General features: G+C 41.8%; 1 protein-coding gene across 6 annotated transcripts in view; it reads right to left on the bottom strand.

Moving 5' to 3' along the window:
* Positions 1 to 2,181: 2,181 nt before the first annotated feature.
* atp11b (ATPase phospholipid transporting 11B) overlaps positions 2,182 to 26,041 on the bottom strand; it is a 50,284-nt gene continuing 26,424 nt past the window's right edge. Inside the window, exons 19-32 of one of the 6 annotated variants that reach the window (XR_013093740.1) lie at positions 23,975 to 24,178; positions 23,687 to 23,840; positions 23,428 to 23,530; positions 23,186 to 23,331; positions 22,248 to 22,307; positions 21,610 to 21,737; positions 21,161 to 21,299; positions 20,775 to 20,798; positions 19,768 to 19,833; positions 18,987 to 19,090; positions 16,138 to 16,303; positions 11,784 to 11,920; positions 8,869 to 9,032; positions 2,182 to 3,580 (exon numbers count right to left, since the gene is read on the bottom strand). Coding sequence is in view for 4 of the 6 variants with exons in the window: in XM_076875724.1 (XP_076731839.1) it covers positions 8,763 to 9,032; positions 16,138 to 16,303; positions 18,987 to 19,090; positions 19,768 to 19,833; positions 20,775 to 20,798; positions 21,161 to 21,299; positions 21,610 to 21,737; positions 22,248 to 22,307; positions 23,186 to 23,331; positions 23,428 to 23,530; positions 23,687 to 23,840; positions 23,975 to 24,178 (1,564 nt within the window). In the remaining 2 variants the exon portion in view is untranslated. Of the gene's footprint in view, positions 3,581 to 8,744; positions 9,033 to 11,783; positions 11,921 to 15,077; positions 15,164 to 16,137; positions 16,304 to 18,986; positions 19,091 to 19,767; positions 19,834 to 20,774; positions 20,799 to 21,160; positions 21,300 to 21,609; positions 21,738 to 22,247; positions 22,308 to 23,185; positions 23,332 to 23,427; positions 23,531 to 23,686; positions 23,841 to 23,974; positions 24,179 to 26,041 lie in introns of those variants that run through there. The other 5 variants (XR_001167791.2, XM_076875726.1, XM_012922124.3 and 2 more) reach the window with 5 other exon arrangements.

The raw sequence follows: 26,041 nt of genomic DNA on the forward strand, positions 1-26,041 counted from the left end.
CAAACAGCATCAGATAACAGAAGAAATTATGTAGTAATGCTCAGGTGCAGCACGACTTACTGATGAGGAGGGAACAAACATGAAGTCAAACTGAGCGCTGACATGCATCCCCGCATCTTTCTGATGGGCTCCGAGTGACAGGCTGCACGACACTGGCAGCTGACATTTCAATCTGAACTCCCTCTATTTACGATCAGGGGTTTTGTAACTTCATGCAAGTCTGCAAACTTTTATTTTGAAAGAGCACCTTGGCACTGAAGTCATCAGCCTCCAGCTCTGATCTTACTTTTCAACTTAAACAAGTGGTTTGATCTTTAGTACCAATTTCCACTCATGCTCATGCCTCAGTGGATGGACATGACCAGTATTCCTGACGGCATTTGTTCTCATTTGGACGTGAAGATCACGGGGGCTTGAGGCGCGATGAAATATTAAGTCACCACTCTGAGTTATGTGACTGAGTAATCATCTGCTTCTACAAAACCCCTCCAGGCCTTGTATCTGAACTCAGATACAAGGCCTCCAGATGACGTCAGTGCTGCAGCGCTTTATAGGATCTGGTCCGTGTTTTCACACAAGCTCTTTTCACGGCTGTTTGGAACCCCGGGCACAAAACAGCCGTGAAAAGATCACTTTGGTGCCACTTAGTAGTGGATTACATTAATTAAAAACATTTCCAGCCGTCACAGCTGTGGTGGAGTGTGGAGAATAAATTTCGAACTGTTATTACTTTTGTTTCAGTCTAACAGAGACTGTTATGTAATCAACTCTGCTACTTTGAAAAGGGAGGCTGTTTTGGAGCCACGTAACCACCACCTCCAACATGTGACACCATTATTTTGGACACTACTGGTGTCCACATTGAGCACAAGGGGGCATCAGAACCGCACTGACACTGCAGGTGTTTTGGGCTTTGTGTGACTTGCCTTTGGTCAGGAAGGACTCGCGTTTCCTCCTGTCATCTGCTCAAAAATATCATGCAGAGACTCTGCAGTGTGCAGTGCCGATGCCCCCAAACACCGAGCTCAGTGGTCGCTCTGTTATCTGGGTTGATGTGGTGTCGGGAGGTGGGGTCAGTGATGACATCACCCGACCTTTTAGCAGACTCATATCGTGACAATGATGATTATTGCTTCACACGAGTGTACGGGTTCAACCTGAACAAAAACGAATGTCGTAACATCACCCACGCGGCTACCTCAGCTCGCTGTGATGTGGGCCGTTTCCCCAGCATTAAAGGACTTTATTACGTCTATTTTAAAACATCAGTCATGTGCTAGTGTGTGTAGCAAACAATGTTTCAAGTTGTGATGTGCACTGGCTCTTACAAGATCTCACACAGAGGGAATGTTTTGACATGAGATCAACTGAATGCGTGTTACAGGAGGAGGTTCGTGGAGCTGGAAAGAGGTGGAGGGTCAGGGAAAAGATGCCGCTGTGCGAGGCGCCAAGTGTTTTTAAAGCCATCTTCTAGTTTAAAAAAAGGAAACTAAAAGAAATCGGCGTATTTTAGTCCCTTTTTTAAAAAGGTATTAAAGGGATGATGGTGAATCAAACATCCACATTGAGTTCAAAAAGCAGCCAGACAAGGAGTCCCAGTAAAACACTGCAGAGGCATGGATATCCAGGCTTAAAGTGGTTCCTACAGCTCCCATAATGCAACTTGCTCTGCTGGTTACATCCTGGTCTTTCCAGCTCCACGCTCAGAAATCATGACTAAGACTTTCTGTTAAATCAAGATCAAGTTTAACACAACACGCACACATGGTGGAATAACAACTGTGTTCACAGAAACTTTGTAATCTATTGAATACTTCTATAAAACTGCATTAAGTTATAGTTTCCTTTATCCACTGTGAGCCCAGCGGTGCATCAAGGTAGATATTTTATTAGCTGATATGAGGTCAACTCGTCAACTGTGTAAAATGTGGAGCAACAGTGTGGTAGTGATCTTAGTGAAACATCCTTTTTGGCCCTGTTAAGTATTTAATATCACACCAACATCCCGCTTGCACATACGCTGATATGAGTAAAAGTGGTAGCGCCGGGTGGTCGCTGAGATCATTCAAATACATACAAACAGCTATGATGGACCGTTCCTCCTTCAACCAACAGAGAAAAAACAAAACACACACACACACACACCTCCAACAGCAGGTGGAGACAAACACACATGGGGGGGGGGGGGGGGGGGGGGGGGGGGGGGTAATAAAATAACAATGTAACAGCAAAAAATGTGATTCAAATGGTTTCAGATGTGAACGGTGACAATGACTTTTCCCAATGAAGAAAAAAAAAAAAGAAAGAAAGAAACCCAACAAAATAATTTTGATATGTGATTTGTGCAAATGCTCTGCTTTTCCTTTCCCCTCTGAACTTTAACACATTCTGCTGTCTTGGGTCGACGTGCATCAGCCACGGTTTGGAAAAGCATCTCACCGTTAAAGCCTCACCAGAAAAAGCATAAATAAAATAATGGTGTCAAATCGGACGTATTTTTAGGCAGCTGACATGGATGACTCTGCCAGACCTCGTGGGCTTTAATGCTGAGATGCTTCTGGTCGCCGGGCTGGGTGACAAAAGGCATTCGAGGAGAACAAATTTAACAACAAGCCCCCACAAGCGTCCATCTGCAGTACCTCCAATAATCTGACCTCTTCAAAAACGTATGGCTTTTTAAAACATTGGGCCTCTTTCACAGTGGTGCACTGGGAGGGGTGGGGGGGACAAAGAGGCCAGAACAGACGACAAAAGCAGCATGAACAACAACAAGTCTCCTTTAACAATATAAGCTTCTGTACAATCAGGCACAAAAAAATAAACACTTTTCCTTTTAAACTCCAGTCGGAATCCTTTTTGGTCTTTGGTACCGCGGTAGAGATGAGGCTTCATGTTCTGGATGCTGCAGGGCTGTGGTGGGAGGTCTGAATGAAGAGTTTTTGTAGCAGTTTATGGAAGCAACAGGATGTTTTGCTACGTATATGATCCTGGCTTGCTGTCGACTTGACAAATCCTCTGGATGCTCACTTTGACACTCGCAGCAAAAAGTGTACTCAGTCAGAAATCGCTGTTTTGACAATGAAAGGGCTCCAGAGGAGTTCACGTGACTAAAAACTGATTTTATGGAGGGTGTTTTCCAGTTTGATGGACTTGCAGATCCGCTGCTAGCAGTAGCAGCAGGAATCCAGGCATTTTACAGCTCAGACACAGACCGGATCTTCAAGCGTACACGTAGCAGCACAAATAGCTCACACCACATGTTCCATTTCCTTCAGAGTTTTCGCTCCCATCTGACGTTCCTCTCAGCATAGACTCAAACGAGTTCTTTGGATCCTTATCCCATTTGTAGCAGTGCTGCATCCTGCTGGGAATTAACAGAGTTTAAAATGAAATTGTTTCGAAAATGGTGGCTGAGGTTGCGGGGGGTGTGATTATGACTCATAACGGAGCGGTGGCTCTCCCCCCGACCCCCTGTGCTACAGTCAGCGGCCCCGGGAGTCAGCAGTGGGTGGCCTCGATGGGCGACAGCGTCAGGATGCTGCGATCGTTGGAGTACAAGTTCTCCGTGTCGCTCCAAGACCTGAAAACAGGCAGCAGGGTGAGTGACGGTTAGGAGGCTGGCCTAAGTGGGTTTCTGTGTGTGGGTGTAAGAGTGGGGCTGAGCTATCACTAGCTTACACTGCTGTCCACAGGTTGGTGATTACAATCTACACAACCAGGCTGGAAGAAGCAGAGAAGAGTGAGTGATGAGTGAGGTTAGTAATGGTGTGATGGTGTTAGTGAGTATCACAAGTCTCTCCTCAGTAACTCGCACTAATCTTTATCAGCAACGGCCCACAATTTAGAAGTCCTGCACTCAGTGACTGAACCAAAGAAGGCACAACTGTTTACCAAAGCTGTACGGTGGCCCCGAGAGGTCAAACACATTGCAAGAAAACAAACCCCACACACCCTAACAAAGCAAACAGAAGTGTTGTTGGGAGACAAACATGCATCTACAGCATCTATTTTGTCCCTCACAGGAATCCTCTGCTTCTTTTAAGCGTGTCTCGGTGCGTCGCATGTTTTGGTTTCTGTCACTTCCACAGCTGTTCCCCAAAACACTTCTGTGTTTTTTGAGATTTTCTTTCCTACTTCCATTGTATTTTTTCCCACTTCGTTTGCATTTTGTGTGCTTTGCAGTGTTTTTCTAGTTGCTGGTGTTTCTGACCTGTTGGGGTCCCTAATAATGGGATGTTTTCATTAATCTTTTTGTGGCTGTAGCTTTTTACACTATGAAGAGGCGGGGCTCATGAAAAACAAGGTGATGTCACCCATTACTTGTGCCATTTAGAGCGATATTTACTTTAGGATGTTTGTGGTGGGAGCAAACAGCCAATCAAGTACACGTCAGTGTTTGCACCCTTATTGGAGTATTTGCCAATCATCATATCGTGGCTCTCCCATCGAGATTCCAGTGCTGGGAATTGGGGTGATCACTCACAAAGAATAACACCCATGTGGATACGCACCATCAGTCAGTTTTAAAGATGGCACGATCCTGGCTGGAACTGAATTAGATACCAGAATAAAATGCCAAGCCTGACACTCAACATTACAACTAGGGTTCTTCATACAGGTTCATACAGTAGATGTGCTTCTAACAATTGCCTCCAGAAATGTGTTTAAGACAGGTTTAGCTGTTTTCTCCACCTGTGTTTTCCCTTTGAGGAGCTGGGGAGAGACTTGAGCTACTCAACTCATGAGTAGAATCATAAAGAGAAATAAAATTATGAACAAGCATCAGAAACATTCTTTCATTATTTATCAGCTTCAAAATAATCATCAGCATCTGATATCCTGCCTATTAAATATACAACAGCAGGGTGGATTTGCTAGTCTTTAGTACTGAACACAAACACATACAGTGCATAACGTTATATGACATGACTGAGATACAGCCAATTCCCTATTATTAGCTTGGTGAGCTGAGACTCCTTTGGAAATATCTAACAAACAAATCTTCCATACAGTCTCATCCATTTGGTTTATGTGGGACCAGAAAAACATGAACACAGCAAACACTGTTTGAAACGCCTTTAAGTCACAACACACCAACCTCCAATGTGCTGACTCACATCAAAGCTGAACCAGAGTTCACGATCAGAGCTTCCGCCTCAAAGCTCGAGCGAGTAACAGAGAGACCACAGCTCAGCATCCACTGACGTCAAACAGCACCTCCAAGCCTGGCTACCACATCTGAACCTCACATGACGGAACGAGTGACGTCTGAAACGTGTGGACAGCTTTTACAAAAATCAACTGTTTTATGTTGTCCAACTTCAGAGTTGCTGCATCTCTCACCTAACACCCCCCCCAAAAGATGTCAGTAGGTCTACTACTCAAAGTATATCTCTCAACCTTCAGTCTAACACCAACATGAAGACAACTGTTTTTATACCTGCTAAACAGAAGAAAAGAAACTACAGGGGCACCCAGGGACTTTAAATAGACTCATGACTCAAATGGTTTGACTGGGGGCGCTCTCACATGCTGTCACATGCTCAGCTGTCTACTCACAGGCGGGGGGGGGGGGGTTATAGTGAAGCATCTCAGTACTAAAAACCATCATTGCTCCCTGGGTTACGATGAACTATGTTAACACCTAAAACTGTTTTTTGGGGGGGTTATAAGACGGTGGCAGCGTGAACCCAAGAAGAGGAAAAGAACAAGCAGATTTCTGACAAGACGGCTCACAGGGGACGGTAACAGTACATGAATAATTAATCTGGAAGGTCCAACAACATTATGCAGATTTCAGACACGGAAGGACAAAGACGCACACAGTGAGGACAGAAAAACTGTGTGTGTGTGTGTGTGTGTGTGTGTGTGTGTGTGTGTGTGTGTGTGTGTGTGTGTGTGTGTGTGTGTGTGTGTGTGTGTGTGTAGGCACAGATAGATACATACATGATTATATTGTTTACAAAATACCAAAGGCAACAGCAGCCCCCATGCAACAAGATACACTGGGCATTCATGTTTTTGTTCCTGTAGGGACGATAACTCCACCCAACTGGAACACCATGGGATTTAAAACGAGCACGCCTTCAATCATGGCCTCTTCTCAGAAGCATAATAAGGCTTCAGGATCCGATAGAAAAAGATTGGAGGACGTAGCAGGGAAAAGAGAAAAAAACCCCACCTCAAAACTGAGACTGAGACTACACATCCCAGCAGCCCCTCTGGTGTCCTAAGCAGTCTTTTTCTGTTTAGGAAGTCTTTTTTGTTATAAAACCTGCATTTTTCCCCTAAAACTTCCAGAAAAAAATCCAAATCCACAAATCCAAAAACAAAAAATTTCTGCTTTGTCACTAAAATATTTAACCTTGGCCAGCAACAGGCCAAGTACAGCAGCCAACTGTAACTGGGCTTCCAATAAATATGAGATAAATGTGTCATGTATTATATAAGTACTACATATGCTTGCTATATGTCCCTTCCAGTCATTAAGTATAGAATATAGGAATGGGTGGATATATTCCATTTCCTCTATGGCAGTATCCTAGCATTAAGGCCAAATATTAGCTGGCTCTCACTACCTGTTTAGGCGTTCTTTGCAGTTTCCTGCTTTTTGCCATCACACCCAAAAGGTGAAGAAGAGCGAGAAGAGGAACGTCTAGGTTAGGGAGGAAAATAAACTTGCAGAATCACCTACGAGTTTGTTACTCCACTTTGTTTTTTTGTATTTACAGTATGAAGCACAGCTAGGCAAAGCATTTTCTAGATGTTCATTATTTATTCTTTGGCGAGAACAAACTGGCAGCCATGTCCTTACTTGGAAGAATACGACTGATTGGTTTGTGCCAAGGTCAGAAAACAAAAATCAATCATTCCCACAGGAAGAAATTCATCTAAATTGAATCATGCATTTAGTGGCAGTTTCTCCCTGAAGCAAAGGGGCTTCAGCAAAATGACCCTGACATCAGATCTGCTAAAACATTTCATGGTAGAACCCCCCCCCCCCCCCCCCCCCCACGGCTGAGGGAATAATGAAGGGTATAAATATTAAAGCATGGGACCCAATTTATCATCTCACCAGCTGAAGCAAAGTCTAACGTGATCATCTGATGCCAAACCAGAGGTTATTGATTGAAAGATGTAACTGCAGCCAGGAACAATGTCTCTACTAGAGGGCCCGGTGGCGCCAGTGTCCAGCAGCCTCGCCTCTGTCAGTGCGCCCCAGGGTGGCTGTGGCTACAATGTAGCTGCCATCACCAGTGTGTGAATGTGTGTGTGAATGGGTGGATGACTGGATGTGTAAAGCGCTTTGGGGTCCTTAGGGACTAGTAAAGCGCTATACAAATACAGGCCATTTACTATGAGAATGTTCAAAGAGATTAAAAACAACTTCTTCACATAAGACGTTGTCATTTATTAGTCCCCATGCGGGCTACGGGGAGACCCCTGAATCCCTTATTTGCCCTGCATGCTGTCGTGACCTTTACACACACACACACACACACACACACACACACACACACACACACACACACACACACACACACACACACACACACACACACCTTTTAACTCAGTGCGATCAATACTGAGGGTCCCAAGCTGTTTAAACAAATAATGACCGCTCAGCAGAGAGGGCTGATCAGTCGATAAATCGATGACCCCACAGAGTCGCCAGGGTTCGGGTGAAAAGACACAACAGAAGTGAAACTGCAGATTGGGCAGTCCGATAAACTGAAGTTGTTAAAGCTGAAACCCCCCAAAAAACAAACAAACAAAGAGATAATCAAACTGTTTCCGTTTCATCATCCTTTTGTCACAAAGTGGACTTGCAGCTTTGAAGAAATCTGCATAATCAAATGCTCATTTTCTGCTGTAAACTGGAATATTTCATTTTCTCTCTGCAGCAAAGACCTCGCATTGCAGTTACTGTTCAATCTCATTGCTTCGGCTTCCCACTTAAATGTTTTTGACAGCTTATCAGTCCCAGAAATATCTAAATCCACATTATTATTTGGACAAGTTAACCATTGTCTGTGGCGTAGCTTTCCAATGAAAAATAGGGCCTGTTAGTGAATACAAGGCTAACAAACAGACTTTAATACAGTGCTCGGGTTATCTGTTAAAGCGCATTGCAAAATTCCTTGAAACCTTAGTTATTCCTTGGTTATTAATCAGACTCACTGCCAGGTGATTTTTGGAGAATATTTTGGAAAGGGTGACAGACAAGACAAACAGATCATAGCATGTTGTTAGGACACAGACACATGGGTTAACATACAGACAGACAAACCCTTAAGTGTGGGTTACACAAGACAGACCCGCTGGACACCGGTATATCGTGTATTAATAAATAATACTGTAACCCAGATTCTCCCTGTTAGTCTGCCAAACATTCACACCTGCATGCTTTGTAAGACAGCACAGCCATCAGAATCACCCTGTGGTTTTGGTTCTATGGAGTACTGATGCATTTCTGTGGATATGACATTAAGCACACCCTTCTGTCTGGTTAATCAGAATGTTCAGACTCCAGACTCCCAACACAGACTTTGATGGAAATGAGAAACTCATAGTAGTGCAGTCCATGATGGCTTGATCCACATATGTTCAGCCTCTAACTCCTTCTTTTGGCTGCTGTCCCAAAGTCCTGCAAAGATTCAGCCTAAAACCAGCCTCTAGGAACACCTGGAGCCCAGCTTCCCCACCACGAAGTTCAAATTACTATAAATCTGAACAAGACTTACAGTTGACCTGCAGTCACATTATGGGCTACAACGGTCGGGACTGAAGCCCAGATTTCTGACACCAAGAGGTGCCGAGGGTTCGTCATTCAAAATCACGTTTTCTCGATGTCGTAGTCTTCCCCACCTGTTGTTGTGGCTGGATGTGTGGCAATTGTTGGCGCTGGCCTTGCAGCGTCCAGTCATTTGCTCCAGGAGGCGGGCCAGGCGGGTACAGCCGCTCTGCCCCTGTTGGTAGCAGCACAGGGATTCCATGCAGCTGAGGTTCTGCACCTGGGAGGCTGGTAGAGACTGGAGGGAAGGCAAAAAGTGGAAGAAGCGCAGAAACAGAGGGAGAGAAAGTGAATAAAACAAAAATGAAAAGGTGGCACAGAATGAAATCACAGAAAATTAAGGAGAGAAAAAACAACAAAAAAAAAAACAAGATTTGAGTGGAGAAAGAGAAGAAAACAAAGAAAGATCAAAACCAAAACAATTCAGGGTGACTGGTATGAAAAGAGTGACTGGAGGATGATGTTTTGCATGCTGTCACAGCAACAGTGATGTACAAGGGAAAACATTCAAAACATGCTACATCAGGGATTGAAATGTGGTAAATAAATACTTAAAAACAAAACAAAATCCTATGAGAAAAAACATATGTTTGTAGTTAAACTTAAGAATGATCTGCTGTATAATTTTTGGGCAACGTTAAACCAGATCAAGTGTCTTCGGCCTTGTGCCAAAACCAAATATCAAATGCTAAATACATAAAGTTCCTGCAGTGGTTCTATTCTAGGTTCCTGATAGTAGCTGGGCATTACACAAGATAGGCTGTGTAGCATCTGCAGCAAATGAAGACCACCCAAAGCTATTCTTTTCCTCCTTGTGCACCTCAGCAGAGGATTTTTGTTCACAGAGCAGAAGCTGTGGCATTAGACTACGACTACAAAACAAACCTTAAGGAAAGATGACTTTTTGTTCCAGAGCCTCGAAAACTCAACGCAGGTCTTTCTGCTAGGCTGTCGCATCTGTGATGGATCACTTAGCATCAACATAAACATTTAACATAAACTAACCATAAGCCCATTTTCTCTACTTCCTTATGCTCAGGCTGGCTCTCTATTAAGTGGACTTTTTTTGCAAGACTACATGTTTTGGGATTATTTAAAAAACAAACAAACAAAACTTTTTTAAAACTAGATTGCTCAGTGAGCCAGTGGTGCACTCGTAGATAAAGCTAAATTAAATGAGAAACCTGTCTGCTGACCTAAGGAAGCACCTGGCAGTAGGTGATCCAGTAGAGACAACGAGGAAAAAGTGACAGTGGTGTAGAGTTGCACTTATTCAGCTGGCATTGTGTTCCCTACTACTACCTCTCAAGTGTAGGTCCCATTTATTACTGTGTATTACATGAACATAATTCATAAATCTACTATGCTAATAGTATTGAGGAAAAAAGGTTTTGATTGTTTTGAAGGTCCAGTAACACACAGGTACAGTTTGATACTGTGTCATAGTACAGAATCAGAAAGTTGAGATATCGCCAAAGTTGGCTTTTGTACAAAACGGTTTCTAAACGCGGTCATTTCACGATGTCCCCTCTAATGTGGTAATGCTGACAGTCATTTGTGTCTGGGTAAGTGACCCGTGGATTCCAGTGTGCTTTCACTTATGGATGTTGTGCTTTTCTGCAGCTGAAACTGGAGACATGCTAGGCATGAATCCAAACTTCTGCTTCCTCGCTGGAGACAGCAAAACAAAGACAGGTCACGGTGAATATGAATTACTCTGACACTGTCAGGTGCTCCAAGGTTATACTATAAATGTCTGGTTTTTAGACTCAGGTTCTATTGTACAGCGTTTTGTCTATTGAAAAAAAGAAAAGAAAAGCTGGGGCTGTTGAAAACAGGAAAAGAAGCACAACCACAGCTGTAGCTATGAACATTACACACCTTATTCTACTGATTATCTGTTGGAGAAATATCCTTTCTAAGTAGACAGCACCATATGAGTCTGTCTTTAGATTAACTAACAATAATGATTTTGCTTACTCAAACAAATGAACCCCTGCATCAACCTGTGGAGAACCAATGAGTCATCACAGAGCCTGTAAATACAAAGAGCCAAATTCAGCACTGCAGTGTTTTCAACCAACTCTTGGGTTTTATTATTTATTTTTTAACCTCTAAAGAAAGAGGCAGTCACATAATTCAGAGATCAAAAGAAGACCAGACTGTAAGATTAATAATTCTCATGTAAACCTTTTGAAAAATGAATGCTAGAGCTGAAGGCTTTGCCATTAAAATAGCCAAGGCCTCAGTGACAGCTGTATGGTTGACGTCATCCTCTGGCTGACTTACCACAATATTAATTACAGCTTTCAACTACGTTCTTGCTTTCTGTCATGTTACTGAGCACAGCATTTTGCTGCTTTAAAGAAACAAAAACTATTAAATTATGGAACTAATGGGAAAAAAGATATTTAAAGTCATAATTGAAAAGGAAGTAAAGGTGATGTAAAACCCTTACAAGCAAGCAAAGATATATCACTGCGTATGAGATGAAAACATGGCAAAGACAAAGTCAGCATGCCAACAGCATTCTCTCTGCGTCTAAACTCTGAACCCATACCTGATCAGAAACCAGTGAGGGGTGAATTGAGACCGGGTTGGGAAAAGGATGAGTAAAAAAATCATGGTTGGGTAAGGGGAGGACAGGGTCAGTCGCATCTGGCCAGGGAAGGACTGTGTTATTCACTGACAGGTAAGGGAAGGATGAAGTTAATTGTGACTGGCTGGGAAAGCATGGGGTCACTCATATACAACGTGGGACAGACACAAAGACAAACAGGAATCTTATTTGAGTAACGAGTTAAAAGGCTGTGTGGGAGCAGCTGTGACAAACAGTTATGGGTTAATGATCAAGGGCTGCAGGTTGTGCAACTGAGTGCAGCTATGAAAGGGTGCACAGGGTTGGTTGGTCTTCAGGTGAAGACGATGCCCAGGCAGTGATTGTACAAGGAGGGGGGCAGATGGAAGTGAAGTACATGTACGGTACTACCTAAGGGAGCATGAGTCTGGGCCGGGGGCAGCAGGGGGAGGATAAGCAGCTAGCAGGTGCCAATTGTCCTCCCCTGGGCTCCGCTGGGCTTTAACAGGGTCATATTCTGGGCCGACTGAACCCTCACCCTCTTCCATCTGAAGGACACAAGATGCTTACAGTGAGCCCCACTAGCTAGTCATACAGTCAACCTTGCGGACGGTTGGCTGAACACTAAAAAAGCAAACCAGGTGCACTGCAAAACACATCCTTAGCAGTTTCATCTCATGTTCAATCTTTAGGTGTTTATTGAAACAAAACGATTTGGATGATTGGATCAAATAATTGCTACCTTTTATTAATTGTGCAATTTTTCTAAATGTATCAAATATTTGTTCTTATTTTGATTTACATGCAGATCAGCTTTTGTCTCGTACAGCTGGAAAACAATTTGAGGTACAGTGGATATGTTTTCCAGTGCTGCTTATTTACTAACTGGAGGATTCATTAGTCAGCAAGCAAGCGATCATTTGGTCAAGAGCCAGTCCAGGCTGCACTATAGGGGGCCAGTTAATTGGGGGAATTTCTGACCTTCACTCTACAGTGTACTCGAATACATTTCTTCATACCGAGAGGCCAAATCAACGCCGCTCCTTCTTAAAGCCCTTCACAAGTGACCTTCTCGACAAAGCAGAAGAGCTGACAAGCCCAGCTGCTTCCTGCTTTTTGCTCAAAGTCCCCTGCTGCACATTTAAATCACAATTTAATTAGGACTGCGAGATAATCAGAAATCACTAGTTGAGAATAAGTGAAATAAGTCTTTTAGAAAATGTAAAGGGCTTTGATGAGGGCACTAGTGGAGGGCTTCATTTCCTACAAAAGTTAAAGACAACTAAGCACAGTGGCTAGACGGCCAGTGCGCTCAAAAACGGCCGTGAAACTAGGCAACAAATGAGCAGAAAGAAGCTTCATTCATATGACAAGCATCTTGAGGGAAACAGAGATAGAAGCACATCTATTAGAATCCAAAGCAATTAACCTGCTGCTGAATCTATCAGAGCTGCAGAGTAGGCAAACAACAGTAAACCCTAGAGAGCCCTCTGGGTTCTTTTACGATTACCTCTATCTAATCTAATTAAGAAAAAAAAAGGAAACTGAATAGTTCCAGAATTATCTCAGCAGAGCTGAACATACTGCATTATGCAGCACATTAACATGAATATACCATTAAGATTTTGAACGCAGAAAATCAACAAATCGCTCAGACTGTGTGAATCTGTTTTGCATAATGTGCTCTGTACCCTCACCTGTGCTCTCCAAATCAATAGCTGGTTTCTGCTCATTTAGTTTCTGAGATGAGACCAGCTTTATCTACATACAAGCAGCCCGAAACACATTCAGACGGTAGTTTATTAGGTACGCCTAGCTAAAACTTGTAACGAGAGAGGCAATAAACCCTACTGTCATAGAGGGCACATTTAGTTGCTGTTACAACAGTTTCAGATAACTGATTCAACTTTACTGTAACTTACAGGCTTTTTGTCAGTGAGGACAAAAAGCAACTTGCAACCCAATCTATCTGCCCCACTAACTACATCCTGCAGATTCAGTTTACTTTGATAGTGTATAAACCAGCGACTAAGTGTGCTATAAACTAGCATGAACAGTAAATCCAGCCCACTGTTTTTATAAGTGACATTTCCTCCCACCCACCTTGGAACCATACAAATTAGCAAGCTATAAAAACATGCAGAAGCAAAACAAATTCATGATCCTTGCTCATAACAAAAGTAATAATAGCAAAACTAAATATGACCTCTGTATCAACCAAAGATTTGCTCACCTTGGACAGTTAAAAAGAATAAAAAACTCCCCATTTGCTCATGTTCACTCATTAAGAGAGAACCACCCTAAATTTGGCTCTTTGGCCTTTGTGTTATCAAAGAGAGCTTATGCTATTGTTAGCATTTTCCTTACAGGTTTTTATCGTGACATCAACTACGAAAGAGCAAGATCTTCAATTCAATCAATGAAAAATACGTGAGACAACACAGGGTTTCATTCATAGCAACATGCTGCTGTACAAAACAGTCCAAACCAGTTCAAGAGTCTGTCATGCAGCTGTGGGAGTGGCAGTCTTGCCCTGAGGATCTGCCTAAAACCATGCAGGTGGATAACGCTGAGCTAAGGAGGGCGTTTCCGTGTCCTAGATTGAGTTGTTTTAGTTGAGCATACATCGAGATAGGTGACCATGCCATATAGATAAAAGTAGTGGATTGATGGGCTGCACCATGCATCTGATTCATGTGTCACTTTAACATGTGAGGGGCATTCCAGATTGTGCTCATGTGACAAGACCACTTGCTGATGGTCAAGAGGTAGGTTTGACCAGCTGCAGCGATAAAGAATGACGATCAGAGCCGCCTCCCCAACACATTTCCCCTTACGTTATGAGCGCTGAGGGAAAGAGTCAAGAGTCTACGAGCCCTCACAGGTGATTCGGCATTCATTCATTCTCTCCCCCATTCATTTATCCATTTGTACATGCAGCGGGTGGTGGGGTAATGACAGCGGCATGCTGTGACAGGCAGGAGTGGAAAGTGGTCTCAGAACACATTCTCTACATCAGTCTCTCACTGAAAATGCAACACATGCAGCGGCTGAAGTGCTTGAACCCGATTCTTCGACATGATCTCCAACCACACATTTATATCTTCTCTACATCCCAGTCACAGAGAATGCTGATTGGCTTGTGCAGGGCATGCAGTTACAGGCATGAAACAAAGGCTCCTACTCTAAAACTGACGGTACACAACGCTGCAGTTGTGGTACTGCCAGTGTTAGAAAAATGACCAAATAAAGTTGAGACCTGGGAAAAAGAACATTTGAGTTTTGTATGAATGATCTTACACAGGAGTGCTTATTCCATAAAGCAATACTTTCTACGGACTTTTTGCAGTGTGCTGTGTACAGGATTTTAACTACTACGCTGTGTATTTTTGGCCAAACAGAATTAATGTGAAGAGAGGTGCACAGCATGCTTTGATGTCACTGTCAGGCCACGCCACATTATCAAAGAACAGCTCCCTAAAAAGGGTAAGAATTGATATGTTTTCAATTACAAAAGCAGGGCAGCAACTCGGTGTTAATAGCTGACAAATCATAGAAATATAGATTTATAAGTACAGATGGATCACAATACAAGTACACACACAGTACAAGAATATTGCATTTGAATAAGGCACTCCTTATAATATTCTGAATTTTGTTTTGGGTGTATTTTAAGTCCACGGCTGAGTCACTCAATTCCTCTACCTAATTTTGCCCAGCTGGCTCTTGGCTCTGGACAAAGGCTGCAGAGCGATGAAGTCATCACCTATCGCCACACGGTTGGAATACATCTACACCAGGAGAGTGCACACAGAGGATAGGATGAAGACACACAGAAAGGTTAAAAATCAAAGTCTCTCTCTCTCTCACAGACACACACACACTACCACAAACCCACTCGCAGAATCGCACACACAGACAAAACAGGACAAAGGTTAGAGCAGAAAATACAAACTCCATGTAGGACTGGACAAATTTCAAAGGAGAAGGGTCTAAACTAAAACATAAACAATCTCCAGCTGGACAAATCAATACAGCAACAGTGTGGGTCCTCTGAAAGGTGACCATGCACAGTGTGGAGCTGGTCTGCGTGTCTGTGATCAAAGGCGACTCATGCAATGTGTGTATAAACACCAAGTCCTTCTTGTGCTGCCAAGTTGATTACTTGTGACCACATAGGCTCCCTGCCTCTGTCACATTTTAACTTTCAGTGGCATTTTAGTTTATTTCTTCCCTCCAGGCTCTTTTCAAATAGCGGGAAATATAATTTCCCTTTGTGTGAAACAAGTAGGAATATGTATTAAATCTAACGCTTGACACACAAGTTTAACTACTGGAAAGCATTCGGCCCTTTTGCCAATTTTTTCATTCTGAGCCTGCAGGAAACCCCAAACCCACAGAAACTATTTTTAGACTTGTTTACATAGATCTGGTAATAAACTAACAATATCTGACTTATTCTCAAAGTCTGTTAACTACTTAAGAATACTGCCATCTCTCATTGGCTTTCACCCTTTTTAAAACGATTTCAATGTAAGTGAAAACAGAGAAGTGGGTGAAGTATTCTCAGTAACTACAGTAGAGTCCAAACAGCAAGTAGAACAAAAGAGCACTTAGGCAGCTGCTGTGAACCAGAGAAAGTACAGAGTTAGGCCAGCACTGGCTCACAGGCAACAACCTATAAATGTCTTACCATCTCACATTCATACTTTCCACTTTTTTTTCTTTTTTATAATACTGCTCCTGCACCTCCTCCCCTCATTACCTGACTCTTCTGAGTGCTGGTGGGCTGCAGGTGTCTGTACAAGACCTTCTTCAACACATCAGGAAAGAGGCAAGTTATGACGATGATGATAATGGCGAACCAGGCTGAACCGCTGGACAGCAGCTGCACAAAGACGAAGTACATGTCCTGGGTGTGCAGGAATGGCCTGAGGGGGCAAGGGGAGAGGAAACAATGTCTATTTTATGCTTAGAAAACATCTACAAGCCAGTTTGTCCAAAAGCAACAGTAACATTTGGTTAGCCTTACAAAAAAAGAAAAAGAAAAAAAAGAATCATACAAAACAAAACAGCAACAGAGATGGGCAGCCAGCCTCAACTCTGCCCTGTTCACCATAAATTCAGGTTTTACTGGCAGTTGGAAGTCATGCTCTTAGAGTAATTTCATTATTTCCTGACACCAGAGTTTAATGACTGGTGCAGATGTCAGACTACAAATATCCATTATGGTCCAATATTATCAGCATGGCTCCTGCAAGTCTGTGAGTTCACTGGCCTGTGTAACGTGGTCGAGACTGATCTGTTCAACTCAGCAGACTACCAGAAAAAACAAAAACAAAGCAGTCGTGTGAGGTAGGGCTGGGCCATATCATTCCGTTCACGGTAATACCAGTATAATGTTGGGCTACGACAAGAAAATTAAATATCGCGATAGAATATGGGTAAAACACGCATGCGCAGTGCCTTTGTTTTCATACGCACATGGTGAAAAAGGCACGGTGGCGACGGAGTATGACATGGGTGAAAGCGGATCGTTGAATGAAACTGATGAACCAGAACTGGTTTGTAAAAATGCTGCAACTTCAGTGGTGTGGAACTGGTTTAGCTTTTGTCCGTCAGATACACAACAAAGCACTATTTTTGGTAGAGCGTGCTAGCGGGCCGTCGTTATTACCATGTTGTTTGGAAAGTACAGCACACTTAAAATCAATCCTTTGATTTTTCTGAAAATCGACAGTGCCCCTTATAATCCCGCGGGCCTTATGTTTGAATTCTGGTTGTGTTTACAGACCTTGAAATGATTTTATGTCGTACACGGCGCTCGAAAATCTGTCAAATGTTTTAGTATGATTTTGCTAAGCTACGAACCCGCACCGCTTGATGGATTGTCTGAGCATTACGGCTATCATAGGCAGGAGCCTCGCGGAGTGATACGTACTGTGCTTCGACATAATATTACCGTGTTGTGTGTGTATAACCTCTTTTTAAGTTTTGTGGATATTATACATGGTTATGCTGAGGATATGTCGGCCAGTTTCCACTGGAAATGCCTTTTGGTTCAACTGTCAGCAAGGAATTTGCATTTGCACTGTAAAATTTTTATATAACTTTAATGCACATAAAAAACAGCTGCTTGTTTAAGTGAAAATACATTGATTTTTTTTTTTGCACTAATAAAATTGTGGAGTTGTAAAGTATTTTGTCTAGTGTCAATTATATCGTTATCGCAAATTTTCAAATCTATATCGTGATAAATACTTTTGGTCATATCGCCCTGCTCTAGTGTGAGGTATAGTTTGACATCAGGGCTGGGCAATAAAACAATAAAATAGTCATTATGAAGTAATTTTTCCCTCAATAGAAATATGAGACAATGCTCAATATAAAGCCGATAGAACTCACTACATCCATGTTTTCACAGACAATACGAGAGGCCAGTGAGAATAGTACCCTGTCAAACCAATCATGGGGACGGACATGGTTGGAACACTGACATCAGTGTAGGAGGAGCCGCTGGCAGCAGCACATGTGCTAATGTTTGTGCTACTGCAGCGTTAGTGAACATGACAGCCATAAAAGGACAAGCTTATTATTCAAAAGAAGAATCTGAGGACTTTGCTAAAGCCTGATAAAGAAGCAGAGCAACATACATTGCAAAATGAGTTGAAAGCACGTTTCCACATAAATGCCACATAAGCACCTGAAGCAAGGACATGCTTACACCATGCACAGCTAACTGTTTACCTGCACAATGCAATACCTTATTGTAATCTGTATGATGCAAGTAAGCACAGTTGAAAATGTTGATTGAAGCTGCTGGTTCAACTAGCTGTAAACATTTCTCTCAGACAGCACTGTCCCAGCTACACAGGAGTGTAGAGAGATCTGCAAAGCTATCATACTTCACCACCTGATCGGATTTGTGGTCAAAAACAATGCATTTCAATCCTGTGCTTCTTGTGCTTTCTCAAACCATTTCTATTTATATATTTTAGAAAAACTTGACAGTTAGGCCTGCGACAGACTGACGACCTACACGTGGTGAACCCCATCTCTCGCACTACGGGAGCTAGAATAGCTCCCAGTCCCGCCCCCGCAACCCTGAATTGGATAAGTGAAAGGATGGACGGATGGATGGATTGTTGTCTTGAAGCATTAGCACACCACAATTGTGTGAATATATCACTTTAGTTTATGTTCTCTTTTTTATATTTGAAAGATTCCTGAATTTTTACTGATGATATATACAGAAAGCTTTGTTTATTTTTGGTGTTGTTCCCCCCAAAAACTGTTTGAATCTATATAAATCATCTTATTGGTCAGAATTAATATTTTAGATGACTGTAGACACACAGAATTACAGATCTGTATATTGTTCTATTTTTCTGTGTATTGTACATTTGTCATGCTCAGCTTCTAACAGAAAATAATATTTAAATGTTTAATATATATGAGAAAAAAAACCTGAAAAAAAAAAGTGGTAAGAGCTTTTTTTTTTTGTTCCTGTTGCCCAGACCTATTTGAGATAAACATACAGCACACAGGAAGTAACTGAGTTTAAAAGCATCACTTTCCAGAAGCAAAAAGAACTTGCCAAGAAGGTGTTCTTACCAGATGATGCCTCCATAGAAGAGAGAGAAGATGAAATAGAAGGCAATTGAGCCCCATGTCACAAAATGGTTCATCCACGTCCAAAAATGAGTCTCTAATGCAAGCTGACGTTACACACATACAGGAGGGGGAGGAAAAGAAAAATGGGTGTAAAACATGGATCCAGGGACAGGCAGTGCATCAATAAACTACAGCAATCTTCCTCCGTGCTATAAAGAGAGACCTTGAGGTGACACTGATAAATTATCTTCTCGAATTAATGGCCACTGACATCATCCTCATCACAACATCTTTCAACATATTTCATTAACGAGACTTTGACAATACAAATGTCTCCTTTTGAAACTGCATGTGTTTCTCAGCTTTCTGCTATGCAAACATCAGCCATCATCCTTAGAGGGCATTACATGAGAAAAGACTCAAACACTCAAAAATAAATTGCTGATGTACTTCAGTGTCAGCTTGTCAACTTATTATAAATTCCTACATGTAAGCAAAACTCCAGCTAAGCTGAAGATGTGTCACTGGATACTTCTTTCCCAGCCCTTGTTTACACTCACTGAATAACTTGGCTTCCTGCTGCTTTGTTCTCAGCAGGTAGCATACATACAAATCTGACTGGGAGAGTGCCTGCTATTATATGAACCCACCACTCATTACTCTGAAAGCTTCAAATGTAACCATGAGTGTCGTAAACATTACAAAACGTTCCAAACACAACTGCTTCTTCAGAAAGAGTACAGTGGTTTGTTGATAGGGTATAATATTTGATATCATTTACCTTTAACGTGACAGTGATGACCATGACAGTAAAGACCAGTGTTCCAAATGTCCAGTTCCCAAACATCTACAGAAACAGACATACAAGTACTTCAGTTAATAATAATAAACAGCATTACAATGTAGTTTGGCACTTCCTGAAAATGATTTCATGAGGAGGGGAAAACAGAAGCTTTGCATAAATGTACAGACTGTGTGTTCGCATCTGTATAAGGGACGTCGTTACCCTACTGCTCTTGTTCCCTTGGATCACTGACAAGCTTTAGTCTACACATGTGGTGCAAAGAGAGACAAGTTCACTATGACTGTAGCCTTGGTTAACAAGTTGTTTTGGCATCACGGTGCCCAAAATAAGACCTCGGCCTCCAACTGTGTGAGTACCATCAGTAGCTCCACTGTTCTACTTATAGGTTGAGAGCTGTGGGAGACATTGTTTTGTTGCCAGCCAGTTCAGGACCCTGCTGGTGTCCGAACATTGAGGGCTAATAGTGACACACAGGGGAGTAAACACCATTTCTGGACCTGTGATAGGAATACAGTTCAAGTTTGTGCTCGCTACTTTCAGAATTATGATTTAAACTAAAATCTTTTACAAACTCGGTCCCCTAACTGATATCTACCTACTTATAGAAAAATCTGACTAGATGTTAGTGAAGATGGTTTCTGCCTATGCAGCTACGCTTTGAAAAAGGCAGAAATTCTATTCTAATGGTCATCAAACTCAAAATATAATATATTGTAAAATACTGTATATACTCAAAAATCGCCATTAAGGGTACAGGAGAGGTAGGAAATGATTAAACCAAGCCATGTAACTCTACTATGAGTTGATTCAGCATATTTCAAGACACCACTAATGTAAATGCTATAGACTAGCCACTTAAATTCATGCTCTTGAATAGCATCATTACTAATAATTTAATATTTCACTTAAAAGAAAATCTTTCTGGGAGTTCTCTCATTAGCTCCCTAAGAAGACATGCATTCATCTGTAGAGCAGACTCTTACCAGCTGCCTGTTAGCTCGCAAGATCTGAAGACATGCACAGCATGAAGGCAAAAGGGAAAAGGCGTAATCAACAAAGGACAGAAGAAAAAGACAACCAAGAGAGTGCAGTAAAAGTGAGTGCTTTCGGAAATACCAAACTTCAGAAAGAAAGAAAGATGATGCTCTTAAACAAAAAGAACGACAAAGAGACAGATAAGAAAAGTGCAAGATGAAGGGAAGACGTGAGTGCAAAAATACCAGCGGGTAAACAGTCCCGTTAATGTCCGCAACACAACAAGATGCAATCACGAATGGTTACTCTATAGTATCAGTTTGCTACTTTTCCCTTTTTTGCTCTGAACTAACATTTGACTGATATCAGCATCATAGAGCATGAAAACACATACCTGTCCATTGCCCATAAGTGTGGTGTCCTCTCCCATTAGTATGTAGGATCCAAAGAAGAAGACAAAGGCGTGACAGAAACCCAACACAGTCCAGTACAAGAAGGTCCGGAAAGAGAGCAGAGAGTTCTTGCTAATATCCCTGCAGAAAATAAATAAATAAAAGGTTTTTTTTTATCATAATCCTTAAGAGCATTCATAGGATCCAAGCAAAGTTGCATGTTTCACTGTGATGAATAAATAAATACATTGCAATTTAGCAGTTCTGAAAAATAAAATGATTTATGTAACAAGCAGCATCTAGATGCTAACAGCCAATTTAAAAACATTACATAAAATTCCAATTAACACACAAAAAAAAGAAACAGTGGGCCAACTGTCTATATAGATGATGACATAACAGAAAACAATATACAAAGTAGTGTTCACCTAGAGATGACATATAAGCTCACCTGTACAGGCCAGGTTTGTTCTGCAATACATGCGGATGGACCAGCTGTTCAAACAGACTGTACACAAGGATTGGCAGCGAGGTGAAGCAGATGTTGTACAGTGTCAGATAAACACTGTCGTACAGAGTCTAGGTTGGACAGAGACAGCATTTCACTCATCAATGACCCATTAACAAGAACTGATATCCACAACTTGTTCAACAGACCTTAAAGATATCAGGGAGCGAGGCGGAGCAGAGTTGGAGCAAAGCGGAAAAACAAATGAGTAGGAACACACACACACTGTACTAGAAGATGAGGCAAGAGGATTATAATATGGCCTCCCAGTAAAAACTATAGTGTTACATGGTTAATAATATTTTGGGACTGGCTTCCAAAACCATGCTACATAAATAATTGAAAAGACAGAAATTCAATAGACTTCTGATTCTTAATTTTAAAGCCTATAAATAATAAGATCCATTTTCGTTTTTATTTAACACAGATTCACTACAAGAGACATCGAAAAAGAAAAAAAATCTATAAAAATGCACTCAATCTGATACCTAATAAGATACGCTGGTAAAGCGGAGCACAAAATTAGGACCAAAACACCACTGACATTAAAAAGACAAAGATACAGAGAGTGTGAGACTTACTTGTTGTGAAAACAAACAGAAGAACTGGTATAAAAACTGCGGCGTGATAAAACACACATTCTAGAAAAGACAGAGTGAAGGAAAGAAACATTAAAAATATTGCAGTGACAGGAGACACAACTGAACACGCTCTTAGTTATGCTACGGTCACACTAGGGGAAACAGTGGTTGGAGGCCATGGCACAAGCTAAATTATTGTGACTGTGTGCAGTGAACCTGTAGTCCCGTTGCCTTTGAGATGGTGTCTTTGAAGATGGGAACCAAGTCAGTGAGTAATTGTATCACGACAATGATAAAATGACAATAAAAGAGTCAGTCTGTTATCTGAATGGGGTTAAGTTGGCAATTACGTGCAATTACACAGCAAATAACTGGGATAAATCAGCAAAAATTGCAAATCTGTTGCCATCTATAGACACAGAATTCACATTTAGAGAACAACCAAATCTCCTGAACAGAAATGTAGAAGTTCTCCACAGATAAGTGATTTGTTATTTGAAAATGTAAAAACAGGCCCTGTGCAAACTTGTTTCAGATAGGAAAATAACCAGAATACACCCATTTGGCAACCAATTAGGCAGAGTCTTCTTTTGCAAAGAGATGCATCACAGACCAGCTGCACTCAGACTGAGACTGAATTTGTGAGCATTTATAAATTACACAGCAATATTTTGCAAACCTTCACCAATCTGAAAATGATTGCAGAGCACCACTGTTTGGAGCTGGGTTGACTCCCACCAGGCAACCTGTGCAATTCCTTTTTGACTTAAAGGAGTTACTGCAAATACATGCAATTTTTTGCTAAATTAAAAAAAACAAAAACAAAACAAATAAAAACACACCGATTTCTCTTAGTCACAGGGAATGTGTCTTGTATTTTCATTCTAGTGGGACTGAACAATTACAGCGGAAGTAGAAAGTCTCTTTCTAGATCTTACCTTGTAGAAAAAGTACTGTACAAGAGTAGCTATTCGAATGTAGTAGAAGTGCCCGTGGACCAGCAGGAGTTTGGCCAGGAACTTGAACCTGGCAATTGCATAGTCGCTGTTTCTCACAGCCTGACGACCCTCCTTCCCCATGATACCTGGAGACACAGACATACTGGAGATCACACTGCAGAACACTAATACCATGTCATGTGAGACAATACAGTCTGTATCTACGTGAGCTAAGTGTTTACCTATGCCCACATGGGCTTCCTGTATCATACTGACATCATTGGCTCCATCCCCAATAGCTAAGGTGATGGGTTTTTCTGGAGATGTCTTTAAAAGACGCACAACCTAGACATAACAAAGTAACAATGGCATCACAGGTGAGCTTCAGAAAATTTGCAGAGACAAAAAACAAACAAACATAAAAAAAACCCCCAAAAAAACAACAACAAAGGAACCCCATCCACCCACAAACAATTAAAAATGCTTACAAGACAACAATACCTTAGCTTTCTGCAGTGGGGCCATGCGGCAGCACAGCACAGCTGAACAGTTTTTACACACTTCCATAAAGAGCTTCTCGTGTTCCCTCAATGCTAAAGACAGACTAGCTCCATCTACAACCAATCCATGCTGTATGACATGGTCCTCCCTTAACCTGCGAACAGACAGAGAAAAAGTAAAAAAAAAAAAAGAACACAACATGAGGTCAGGGGGATATATATACACACAAAATTAAACAACATGTATGCTGTCAGATAACATCATTACTTTCAGCAGAATCACACCTACCTCCTGGACAGTATGCGGAGCTGCTCAGCACACTCGTTATCAGAGTGCTGCTGCAGGAGCTCCAGGATGTTCATGGTTCTGTGGAAGTGGCCACAGGACAGGCTTACACTGACTGCCGTCTCATGTTTGTCCCCTGTCAGCACCCATACTTTGATTCCTGCGAGTCGCAAAGCCTCAATGGTCTCCTGGACCTTGTCCTGAAGTCTAGGGATACAAGAAAGAGAGAAAATAAACACTTTGGTCTCCAAGGTAACGCAGACAAAGTGTGGGTAACTTGATGGAACTGATCAAACTAAGCTTCATAATTTAACACATCTACTGAAGGGTTAGCAAGAACTGGTGAGCAGAGGGTGACTGACTACTTTGTGTTTTTCGCTGCAGTTATTTTTCAAAAGATTCAAAGACAGTTGATCTGATCTAATATTTTTATGCCAATCGGCATTACATTTTTCATGTTACACAGATGTTGGAGGGAACCCTTCATCTCATCTTCCATACCAGAGGAGATTCTTTGACCGTGAACATCCGTGCCCCGGGAGGATCTCATTTCAGATACAGAAGCAGAGCAGTGGGAAAAAGGGAGAGCGAGCAAAAAGATAAACAAAGTGGGAGACGCAAGAGGCTTATGTGAGGAGCAGATGGCGAGCGGCTGCAAACACACATCAACATTCATTTCCAGAGAGGCTCGGTGAGGTGACGTCTTCTTCTCCCTGCTGACTATTTATTGTCTGTTAAAAATCTTCCCACTGTGTTTATCTGTCTGTTTTGCCTGTGTGTTTCTTCAGTTTTGAATTTTTTTCTCTTTTTTGGGGGGGGTGGAAGCCCATGACAAAAAAAGCCTAAGACAGCAACAACAAAACACAAGCAGATTTGATCCACTGTGGATGATGTCCATTTCTCAAAACTTACTTTTTTTTTTTGGGAATGTGTGAATTACAGAAATAAGATTCCGAGTTTTGTTGTCAGCAGTTGGGCGTACAGTGGTCCCTCGCTATAATGCGGTTCACCTTTCGTGGCCTCGGAGTTTCGCAGATTTTTTTGTGTGCAATTTTCCATGTTTTTTTTTTGTTTTTTTTTAAAACAGCGCATTGTGTTCTGCGTCCTGATTGGCTGTACACCATTGTCGATCAATCTCGTGCAGTGTCTCTGTACAGTACAGAATGCGTTCAGCTTGTCAAATTTACATAAATCTTTGATCGCTAGCAGTGTGACTCTGAAGCGCTGTACTGTATGTTTGTAAGCTTTCTCCCCAACCAACACAACAATGTCGACGAAAAGCTTTGCACCGTCAAAGGCAACTGCGGGTGCCTTTGGTTTCATTCTATAATACTGGTCATTTTCTTTTACAAAGGTTTGAGCTTTAAGAGTGTTTAAACAAGAGAGAAAAGTGTGAAAACGTCCATGCCAGTCTTTGAAAAGTGTATAAAGTGTGTAGTGAGGGGTTTTACAGCCTTAAAACATCTAAAATAATTGTAAAAAATAAAGTTGGCTACTTCGCAGATTTTACGTATCGCGTGTTATTTTTGGAATGTAACTCCTGAGATAAACGAGGGACCACTGTACTGCACAAACTGTTGAGATTTCAAATCCATTGAGAACTCAAGAAGGCTCACAAATAGTGATAAACATGACAAATGAATCTCTGACCAAGTGATTCTAGTGATTCTTGCAAAAATGTCTAAAGTGCCGGTAAAGCTACCAATAGGACTTAACCATTACACCTTGAGACCAAATTAGGTGAATACCTGTCTGTGTAAGGTCTCATCCTAGTCATGGTAGTCTTAAGAGCTTGAATAAAAGATTTTTTAAAAAGAAGGCAAGTGTACTTCTTTCAATTTGAGAAGACACTTCATCTCTCAAAGGAGCTTCAGTTCTAAAACCAAAAGGTGGTGTGTGCAATGTATTTAATCCCCGGAGGGGGTTGTCCCATTTTGAGGTTGCGAGTTATCACATGAGCCAAGGTGTGAAAAAAATGGCATGGGTCAACTCACACCTCAGCTCATTACGGGGCAAGGTCTCACAGTTTTTATGCTCACCGCGTTGCTTGTTGTGTGGGAGATGGTTTTC

This window comes from Maylandia zebra, linkage group LG17 (genome assembly GCF_041146795.1).
Source record: "Maylandia zebra isolate NMK-2024a linkage group LG17, Mzebra_GT3a, whole genome shotgun sequence".
NCBI classification, from domain to species: domain Eukaryota; kingdom Metazoa; phylum Chordata; class Actinopteri; order Cichliformes; family Cichlidae; genus Maylandia; species Maylandia zebra.